Source organism: Vombatus ursinus, unplaced genomic scaffold (genome assembly GCF_900497805.2).
Source record: "Vombatus ursinus unplaced genomic scaffold, bare-nosed wombat genome assembly UNPS02014780.1, whole genome shotgun sequence".
NCBI lineage: Eukaryota > Metazoa > Chordata > Mammalia > Diprotodontia > Vombatidae > Vombatus > Vombatus ursinus.
In genome coordinates this window covers 2,005,954-2,016,938 of record NW_020954558.1, presented here as the reverse complement: position 1 = coordinate 2,016,938, position 10,985 = coordinate 2,005,954, and the positions used below count along the sequence as shown (strand labels likewise).

Below are 10,985 nucleotides of genomic sequence, written 5' to 3'. Positions count from 1 at the left end.
CCTCCAGAAGCTTACAGTCTAATGGAGGAAACAACATACAAACAAGTTATATACAGGATAAATGGGAGATAATCAACAGAGGGAAGGCACAAGCATTAAGGGGCTTCCTGTAGAAGGTGGGATTTTAGCTGGGCCTTGAAGATAGGAGCCAGAAATGAGAAGGAGAATGTTCCAGGAATAGAGAATAGACATTGAAAATGCATACAGTCAAAGATGAAGTGCCCTATGTCTGGGTTCCACCTGGTCTGAAGCTGAAAAGAACTCCCTTAGTTTGAATCCCAGCTCTGAAATTTACTAGATAGGTGACCTTGGACAAGTCTTTTCCATTCTCTAAGTCTCAGTTTCCTCATCTGAAAAGTGGGAGAGAATACCACTTGTTTTCTCTACTTCACAGGTGCAAGGAGAGAAAATTTTAAAACCTTAATAGATTATATTATTAGTTATTTATCATTATTTCCTATATCACTGGGTTGTAAGGAATAGATGAAATAATTTACATGATCTTGTATTTTCTTATTTCAATGGATCAGATCTATGTTCTCATCAATATGAGTAGTCTCTCCATTGGTTCAGGTTGCAACCCATTTGTACATTCTCATCTTAGATTTTCCACAGAAGATTTACCTAATGTGATGGAGGATTTCCTTTTTAGGTCTTTTTACATTTTACAAGTATTGAGTCATCCATATATAATTAATAATATATTTATAATATAAGATATTAAGATATGTATGGAAGGTTCCTTGTTATGTGCCAAGGTACTATGCTAAGAGTATTTTACTATTATCTTATTTGAGCCTTCCAACAACCCTGTGAGGTAGGTGTTATTATCATCCCTATTTTACAGATGAGAAAACTAAGGCAGGCAGAAGTGAAGTGAGTTGCCTAAGGTCACACAGCTCATAAGTGTCAGAGACTGGATTTGAAATCAGGTCTTCCTGACTCCAGGCCAAGTACTCCCTGTGCCACCTAGCTGCCCCCAGGTAGGTGTTTGACTAAAGACAAGTTTTACTATAGAAAAACATCTGTGAAAGTTTCCTGTTCCCATCTCATATTTTTATCAGGGATGCCTCTGATAGATCATTCTTGTAAGGACTTAATAAAGCTGAGATGGTAGGTGCATAGATCAATAGTTGCTACTAATGTTTTCTTAATCATCTTTTTTTGGGGGGGGGTGAGGGATGTTAATCTCCTCCATTATTTTTTCCATTCTTTTAGCATCTTCTACTCCCTGAGATCTTTTGTCAAATGATCCTTGGATGCTTTCAAAACTATCATCTCCAAGCATGGACTTCCTCATGTATGTATCTAGTCTAATGCAGCTGATCTTCTAGAGCAGCTAGGTGGTGTAGTGGATAGAGAACCAGGCCTGGAATCAGGAAGACGTGAGTTCAAATCTGGCCTCAGATACTTACTAGCTGTGTGACCCAGGGGAAGTCACTGTTTGTCTCAGTTCTATCATCTGTAAAATGAGTTGGAGAAGGAAATGGCAAACTACCCTAATATCTTTGCCAAGAAAACCCCAAATGGGGTCACAGAGAGTCGGACAAGACTGAAAAATGAGCTGGTCTTCTAGACTTGGTCTCCTTGAGTGCCACTTTTACTTGTAGACATAGCACAGTCAAGTCAAACAAGCATTATTTAAGCACCTGACTACTGCTAAATCCAGGAAGGACCCTGGCCAATATTAATAATAATAATAGCTAGCATTTATATAGTATTTTAATATATAAAATCTGTTTTATATATATGTGCATATATATCTACATATATATGTATGTACAATCTGTTATGTATTATCTGATTTGATCCTCACAGCAACTCATTGTGTGCCCTGCCCAGAGTCACACAGCTAGTAAGTGTCTGAAGCAGGATTTTCACTTAGGTCTTCCTGAGTCCCAGTCGATTACTCTATCCACTAATGTCCTCTAAATGGCTCTAGTCCAGCTGCAGAGTAACCATGTTACTTCCCCTCTCAGAAATCTTCCTGTCTACAGAATAAAATACAAGTTTCCCAGCCTGCTATTCAAAGATCTCTATACTCTGGTTCCAATATACTTTTATATTCTTTATTTCCCAATATCTCCCTTCACTCATTCCCCATTCCAATCAAACGAGACCATTAGCTGTTGTCCAGTCTCACCTTTTCAAAGCTGCCCTCCTTTATTTCTTCCTCCCGAACCTCTCTGCCTTCAAGACCCAGCTCAAGTGCCACAAGCCCCTCCCTAAGGTGGACCTGACCCCCTCCCTCTTTACATTTCTTCAGAGTACTTTGTCTCCCCCTTCTCATTCTACAATCCAGCCCTTGTCAGACTAGAAGCTTCTTCAGGTCAGGGACTGGTCTTTGTTTTTGTTTTTTCTTGTCTCCACATCTCCAGCATTGAGCACAAGGACTCTGAGGATGGTAGAGTTAGGCACAGTGTGATTTCCTTGACTTAGGGAACTCCTATACAAGGAAATTCCTTTCACCAGTTCAGGTTGGCATATTCTCTGCAATTGATCATCCAAGAGGGCCACCTGGAGCACCGGGAATTATTTGTGTCAGATGTGGGATTTGAACCCGGACCTTCCTGGATCTGAGGCTGTCTGAGGCTTCCTGGATCTGTTGGTTGAATTGAGGGAGGATGGGTCAGTAGCTGTAAGGACAGTCAGGTACAGTGGACAGGCTGAGGGCTGGGGAATCAGAGGACCTGGTTTGGAATCCTAGCTCTCGTATTTACCACCTGCAGGATCTTGGTTAAATCATTTAAACTCACTGGACTTCAGCTCCCTCATCTGTAAAATAAAGAATGTGAGACTAGATGGCAGAGATGGTCCTTTCCAGATCTAAATCTATGATTCCATGAGGAGGGAAAATATGAACCTTCAGGTCTAGCTTCTTTTTCTTTCTTCCTCTTTTTCCCCTCTAGGTCCTCCCAGATCTGACCTCTCAGGTCAGATTCAGGGCTCTCAGGGACAAACAGACTGACGGACAATGCCGGCCCACACGGTCATGTCCCTGCTGCTGGCAGCCTTTCTTCTAGTGGAAACCCCGAAGGTATGTGTGTGCCTCTGTCCCCAAATGAAATAGAAGAAGGAGGAAAGTTGTCCCTCGTCCTCAGGTGGGCCCCCTTCTGAGGGGAGGGGCATAGTCTCTGCCCTCAGAGAGTCCTCCGTCTGAAAAGAATACAAGGCCCCTGTCTTCCAAGAGCTTCTGGTCAGATGGTCTCAGCCCCTAATCCCTTTGAGTTGTGCTTTTTGTCCTTAGCTGTCCTGGAGACAGGTTATGGCTCTGGGGCCACGGAGGTGAAGACTGGACTGGGGCTGAAACAATGTGACACTTCCTTCTTTGCAGGCCTGGAGCCACCAGGTCTCCCGCCGTGACCTCTTCTCACGAGAGTCCCCCCTGGATATGGCACCAGCCTCCTTTGACGATCAGTATGCAGGTTGTGCTGCAGCCATGGAGGCGGCCCTCCCTGACCTCAACCACACTGAGTTCAATGCAAGCCCAGTCTATGCTGAGGCCTGGAAATCAGCAGCTGCCCGTTGGCAGGAGCGCCGGGACTGGGAGCTAAAGGGGACCCCTACCTCCCGACGGCTGCCACCGCCGGGCTTCAGGGACGAACATGCCGTGGCCCTCCTGGCCTACACTGCCAATAGCCCCCTGCACCGAGAGTTCAATGCAGCGGTGAGAGAGGCTGGCAGATCCCGGGCCTATTACCTTCGATATTTTCCTTTTAAGACACTTCACTTTCTGCTCACAGAGGCCCTGAGACTGCTGGGCTCAGGGCAGCAGCCCAGGTGCCATCAGGTCTACCGGGGCATACATGGGGTCCGCTTCCGGCCTGTGGGGCCAGGGGCCACTGTCCGCCTAGGAGCCTTTGCCTCAGCTTCCCTTATGGATGCTGCTGCCCACCAGTTTGGAGAGGACACCTTCTTTGGCATCTGGACTTGCCAGGGGGTAGTTATTAAAGGCTATTCCTTCTTCCCCGGGGAGGAGGAAGTGCTGATTCCTCCCTATGAGACTTTCCTTGTGGTCAATGCCTCGATGCCGGCTCAAGGCCCGGTCCGCATCTACCTCAAGGCCCGGGACAAGGCCAGCACCTTTAACTGCGAGTATATCAAAGGTAATACAGCCCTAACTCTCCAGGAGCCTCAAGGCTGAGAGAAGAAACATGACCCCTGCCTTAGGGATCTCTTGGCTTGAAGGGGAGGCATGGCCCTTGCCTTGACCAGACCAGGCATACATAATGTACATTGATAACTTTCTCCAGTCTGGGTCACCTCACCTATGCCAGTCTGGGCTTCTGTCCAAAGCCTCAGGTCTCTTGATGCCCTACCCCCATCCCCTGGAAGTCTTCTACTTGTCAGGGCCCTGTCCTGGTGTCCCCAGGACAGGTCTCCTCCAGTGAAACTCCTGCACTTGGGTTAAAAAAAAAATCAATCACTTAGAGGTAATAGAGGGACAGAAATTCCTGTGAAAAAGATCTAATTAATTATATGATCACTATGAGTCATCAAGGAGGCAGCTGGGTAGCTCAGTGGAGAGAACACTGGGCCTGGAGTTGGGAAGACCTGAGTTCAAATCCAGCCTCTGACCCCTATTAGCTATATGACCCTGGGCAAGTCACTTACCCTCTGTTTGCCTTAATCTACTGGAGAAGGAAATGGCAAACCACTCCTGTATCCTTGCCAAGAAAACCCCATGGACAGTGGAGTCCATGGGGTCACAAAGAGTCAGATACAACTGAACAGCAACAGCAACATGAGTCATCAATGGGGTGTGTTAGCTAAAGAAGTTAATGCAATCCTAGATTGAGCAAAGAGAGGCATTGCTGTCCAAAATTCAGGAAGTGAAAGCCACGCTGTCCTCTGCCCTGGTCAGATCACATCTAGAGGATAGTTCTGGCTACCACACTTTCAGAAAGACATGATAATAACAGCTAGCTTTTACATAGTGCTTTGAGGCTTGCAAAGCACATTACAAACAAACTCATTTTATCCTCAAAAACCCTAGGAGGTAGGTGCCATTATTATTATCTCCATTTTATAGATAAGGAAACTGAGGCTGAGAGATGTTAAGTGACTTGCCCAGGATCCTACAGAAAGGAAGGAAGAAAGGAAGGAAGGAATTTTGTTAAGTACCTACTCTCTTCCAGGCACTTACAAATATCTTATTTGATCTTAACAACAACCATGGGAGGTAGCTGCTATCATTATCCCCATTTTACAGTTGAGGAAACTGAGGCAGACACAGGTTAAGTGACTTGCCCAGGGTTATATAGCTAATAAGTGTCTGAGGCTGGATTTGAACTCAGGTCTTCCTGAATTTCAGGCCAGCAGTCTATCCACTAGCTGCCTATCCCATAGCTGTCCTGGTTGGTCCTAGAGAGTAGAACTAGGAACAATAGAGTGGAAATTGGTGAGGGTCAGGTTTAATTAAGAAATAAAAGAAATGCCTCCTAATAATGAAAGCTTTCTGGAGGTGGCATGGGCTGCCTCAGTATATATGAGCTTCCTTCCCTTTACTATAAGTCTGCCAGGGGAGGCAGGATGACTGCCAGTCAAGGGTATTGTAAGAGATCAGCTCCAGGCAGCCTCTGAGATTTCTTTCCACTCTGAGAGTCCAGGATTCTCTCCATTCTCACTGTTTTATTCTTTTCCAGACAAGCAGTGCACTTCAGGACGCTGCAAACAAAATAATTCAGGTAAGACAAGCCAGGGCTTTAGGTCATTGTAGGGGAAAAATGATTATTCCCTGGGAATCTGTGAAGTAAATGCTACCATTATCCCTATTTTACAATTGAGAAAACTGAGGCATACAGAGGTTAAGTGATTTGCCCAAGGTTGCATAGCTAATATGTGTCTGAGATCAGATTTGAACTCAGGTATTCCCCAGGCCCAGTGCTCTATCCACTGCTCTACCTAGCTGCCTCTTTGGCAACTGTCCTCCTATGCCCAGTCAATCTTGACATCCTGTTCCTTTTTCCTCCTCAAAGTCTCTCATAATTGTCCACCCCCCCATTCCACTTCATCAATCAAGTAATGGACAAGCGTTTATTAAGGACCTTGCATATGCCAAGGACTGCGCTGGGTGTGGAGGTTATGAAGACAGAATCGAAACAATCTTTGCCCTCAGGAAGCTTACATTCTAACAGGGGAAGTCACGGGCACACAGATAGTTATAGACAGCACACACACAAAACAGAAGCAAGGTATCCTCAGATGGGACAAGGTCCTAGCTGCCCAGGATTCCAGGCCTCCTCCCCTCCCTGGCTGCATCAGTCTCATCAGCCTCCATGTCTTCAATGGGCCCCACTCTTTCCATCTTATACATTGGTAGGTCCAGGATAGGCACCCTACAGCCCAGCTCCCTTCCCCACTGAGGAACCTATCAGTATTCCTCTTGGTTCCCCCCTCCAAAATTGTCCTCAGCCTAAAAAGTCTGGTGTCAGCCTCCTGCATCAGCTCCATCTTCCTTCTCTACTCCCCTAGACTTTCCTCCCATCCCCAGCAAAGTGCAGGACTCACCATCCCCCTGAATCCATCCTCACTGTTCACATAAGCCTTTTTCTCCTCTTGAAAGGCACTTACCTATCACTAATAACTATTGAAACCTGATTCATCCTTCAAGGGCCACCCCTTCTCTGGAAGTCTTCTTTGCTTACCACTCCCTCAGGTCCTCTCTAATGCCTCAGTTCATAGCACTTTGTTGGGGCCCCTTCTATGGCCTAGGACATACCCTGCCTGGCACTACAGACATGGATGTCCCTGTTCTTAGACCCTTGCTAGACTGAACTCCCTGGGCAGGGCCTTGATTTTCTTCATCAACCTCTTCTATAGACCTGAGCACATGCAAGGTCCAGTCAATAGTAGGTATTTAATAAATGATGGTTCATCAAATGAAGATCACAGCATCATAGATTTGGATCTGAGAAGGGCCTTAGAGGCCCAACCCTCTCATTTTACAAATAAGGAAACTGAGGCACAGGTAAGTTAAGTGACTATCCAAGGTAGTAGTAAGGCATAGAGATACAATTCAACTTTGCTTAATTCATCAAACATTCATTAAGCATCTACTGCATATAAAGGCATATGTTTAATGCTGAGGTAGATAGAAAATTTGGATGTCTTGGTTCTTTTCTAATGGAGCTGGTGGGGAGGAAGGGGAGAGTCTCTGGTAGGAGCGGGAGAAAGTTAGGTTAAAACATGTACATAGATAATAGGAAGTGTACTGAAGAGCTGTGGATTCAAGTTCTGACTCTTGCCACTTACCATGGGTACATAGAAGATGACATAATAAATCTATTACCTACCTCATAAGTGACCTAAGGAAAATAAACCTTTTATGTATTTACTTAAACCTTAAGAAGCCCTAGAAATAAGAGTTTGGAGATTTTCTATAAAGGGGATTTGCATTCTGATCCCACCTCAGGCATCTCTAGTCCTTTCTATTTTATGAAAGTCTTCCACCTCCAGAACTTCTTTGTTCTGCACATCCTTGAGATATGCATGGAAAATATTACAGATCTCTTTTCTATAGAGAAGAAAACTGGCCCAGAAGGAGTAGCGACTTGCCCAGTGAACCAGTGATAGAGTCCAGATTGTGCTCAGGTCTTGGGGTGCCCCAGGCCATGATGTTTTCCTTTCCTGGCTCCCTTTTAATACCTTAGCCGAAAGCAAGCACAAACGAATGTTGGCTTTTCAGGTATTGTGACAGACCAGCTGGGGAAAGACCAGTATGGGTCCAGACTAGTGACATTAATGAGCACCTCCTCCTTCCTCATCTCAAGTGTTCTCGTAGGCTGGAGAAGCCAAGCGGAAAGAAAATGCAGCTCAGGACAGATTAGGAAGGTGAGGCCCTGTGAGGTGGGAACAGAATTGTCTGAGGTAACACATTGAATCAACTAGTGGTAGAACCCAGACTAGAACCAGGGTGAAGGGACGAGTTGGTAGTCTCTGGATATCATGGGATTCTTCTAGATACAGCACTGAATCTATGGTTCCCTCCTTAGGCCCGTGGACCACTCTGCCTGCACACACATCTCCCACACCTCAGCTAAAGGATGACAGATTCCTGTGAAGGCAGGGGTCTGGAACTGGGGATTTTAAACGCCTTGGCTTTGAAGGGAGGCTGGGAGTGTCACTTTTTCTATTTTTACCTACTATCTCACTGTTTTTTTTTCTTAATCTATCGCTGTCTCTGCATCTGTCTCTTTCCCTCTCTCAAACTATCTGTCTGCCTTTGCTATGAGTCTTCCTCTCCATTTCATTTTGCTTCTTTATCTGCCTCTCTCCATGTCTGCTGTCCTTTCCCCATCCTTCTCCCTCCCTCCATCTATCTCTGTCTCATTTTGTCAATCTCCCCCTCTTTATGTCTTACTCCATCTTTTCTCTCTGTTTCTCTTTCTACCTCTCTTTTTGTTGGCATGTTTTTGTCTCTGTCTTTCTTTCAAACCAACTCTGTATGTCCCATTCTTGTTTCTGCCCCACTTGGTTTCTCATTCTCTCTATGTCTCTCTTCTGTTTCACTCTGCCCTCATCTCTGTTTTCTTCTCTGTCTCTCTCTCTCTCTTTTTGTGTCTTTGACTACCTTATTCTATCTTACATTCTGTTTCTCTTTTTCTCTATGCCTCTATGTAATGGACTCTCTTTCTCTTTCTGTCCCTGCCTGTCTTGTTTTCTCTTTGTGCTTCTTTATCCATCTTTCTCTTTGTTTGTTTCTATATCTTCTCTCTTCTTACCTCTGTGTCTCTTTTCTCCCTGTGTCCCTGGTCGTTCTTTCTCTTGGCAGCATCAGTAATGAGGATGGAGCCCTTCTCCCCATCCCAGCAACTCCTGCCTCTGCTCTGGCTCCTCGTGATGTTGATATCTCTTGACCCCCTAAGTCTCCTCTGACTACTGCCTAGCCTCAATGATACTCTTCAGCTCAGGGTATATGAGCTCAATGCATACATGACAGATGTGTGTGAGTCAAGACAGAGCTGAAAGATGTACCTGGCCCGGTATCTTGGCACCTCGGTGCAGAGCAGTGGTGGAGACCGAAGAAGCCATAAAAGGTCAAAATTTTGGGAGGCTGGATTGAGACAGTCAACACTCCTGTATTTGGCCCCAATGTTGACTCAACATAGGACCCAGAAGGTTGGAGACCACAATCAACTGGTATTTCCCCTGTCCTACAGCTAGCAAACTCCCGTCTGCTGCTCCTGTACTCTGATGCTGAGGTGAAAACCGCTTTTCTTTGCTTCTCTGTTCATGATCTCATACCTGTACACAGCAATGCACCCCCTCCTAGCCTCATCTGCTCTCCTCTTTACCCATGCCCTCTGGAACCCTCACTGTATCATTAACAAATTCCCCTTTACCCTAGATCTTTCCTCTCACACTCTATCTCCTTGAGCTAAGGGAAACCTGGCTCTATTTGGAAGACACCTCCCTACTCCACTTATCTCACTCCCATTGCTAGTTGTTCCTTCTCTTATGTCACCAGGTGACTCTGGGTCAAGAGGAAGAGTTGACATATATACTCGTGTTCCCCACTGTCACTTCTAGATTTCTCTCTGCTATTGTCATTCAGGAACAGCTCCTCCTTTGAGGCTCATCCCATCTATCTATATCACCCATCTGAGATCCTCATTCTCTTTGATACTCTCTCATTACTCCCTCAAGGACTCGATTATCCATCTTCAAATTTTCCTCTTCATTCCTACCCTGCCTTCATACCTGGGGCCTCCCAGTTCTTCAGACTTCCTCATTCCCATCACCTGCATCTTCAATCCACTTCAGCCACACATAGGAGATGGTCTCATACCTTAGCTTTCACCATCACCCCAAAATTATTCTACTTCTATGATCTTGAAGTATGAAATGCCCTTCCCTGAAAACAATATTTTATTCTTCCTTCTGTGTCTCACTCCTAAACCTATTCTTTGTCCTTACCTGAATTTTCAGTTGCTCAGTCCCTCCAATTTGTCCCCTGACAGGGACTTGGTTTTTGTCCTTTCACAGTCATGACCCTATATGTAACTCAGAGAGGTTTAAGAGATGCTAGATCATACCAACAGAGGATATACACTATCTTCCACCCTTGAATCTATTGCCCTCTTGTCTTTTTGCTATTTGCTCATGTCGCTCTGATCCTGAACTCTGGATCACCACTATCACCACTGATTTTTTCTGTGATCCAACTCCTAAGCTGCTGAAAGTCATTAGAAGAAAGCCATTTGGTCCATCACAAATTCATGCTGTTTCATCTTAGCTGGACTCCCACTACAGCATGGCAATCCTTTTGGTCTTCCCTATTCCCTATTATTATTCCCTATTTTATTCTTCTCTTCACTCATTAGCTATTCTAAATATTTTCCTCTTTTTTTAATCTTTCAGTGCTATCTCTTTCCTCATTCACTCATGGCAGGCAATCTTATCTCCTTCTTTATTGATGTAGTAGTAACAATCCCCCCCACACACACCAGCCCTAGCAGGGCTGGGGCTCCTGCTCTCTCCCTTTCTACCAAAGGGCCCCCTCTCAGCTCTGGATCCTTGCACTCAGGTGGGATTCAGTCCTGGAAGAGCCTGACCAACAGAGTCAGAGATCATCTCTTGACCCCCCCCCCCCACTCTAGAGTCCCAGGAAGAATCATTTAAAGCTTAGGTTTGTCTCATGTCTGGTATCACCCCAAAAGGGAAGACTAGAAAGGTACTCAACATACAATGTAAATCAGGTACAGGACTGCTATTTATTTCCTCCACACAAAAAAAATTCTTAATACAAGAAACAGGCACACATTGACAAGATTTAAACAAGCAGCACAAATAACTCATAACTACTGCTAGTCTCTCATTGAGGCTAGTGCTTAAAACATCAAAACATGAAGCATTTTGTGGGATTGCTTAATCAGCATTTCACCTTCACCTCAGCTCTGTGCTGTTGAAACAAATGTCAGGTCCATATCTTCTGGCAAGCCAAATGGATTGGACCCATCTTCCTTCTGCTGGTCATCTTCTTT

General features: G+C 45.1%; 1 protein-coding gene across 1 annotated transcript; it reads left to right on the top strand.

Annotated features, from left to right (window-relative positions):
* The first annotated feature begins 2,974 nt into the window (after nucleotides 1–2,974).
* ART1 (ADP-ribosyltransferase 1) lies at nucleotides 2,975–8,877 on the top strand. Its single transcript, XM_027866226.1, has 4 exons — nucleotides 2,975–3,037; nucleotides 3,335–4,106; nucleotides 5,646–5,687; nucleotides 8,774–8,877. The coding sequence occupies exons 1-4, from the start codon at nucleotides 2,975–2,977 to the stop codon at nucleotides 8,875–8,877; spliced, it is 981 nt and encodes a 326-aa protein (XP_027722027.1).
* Nucleotides 8,878–10,985: the final 2,108 nt, after the last annotated feature.

Excerpts from the sequence above, each read along its gene's own strand:
- ART1 (XM_027866226.1), top strand. The coding sequence starts at position 2,975 with ATGCCGGCCCACACGGTCATGTCCCTGCTGCTGGCAGCCTTTCTTCTA. Across the intron at positions 3,038-3,334 it reads TTCTAGTGGAAACCCCGAAG|GCCTGGAGCCACCAGGTCTC; the intron begins GTATGTGTGTGC and ends CCTTCTTTGCAG. Across the intron at positions 4,107-5,645 it reads TAACTGCGAGTATATCAAAG|ACAAGCAGTGCACTTCAGGA; the intron begins GTAATACAGCCC and ends ATTCTTTTCCAG.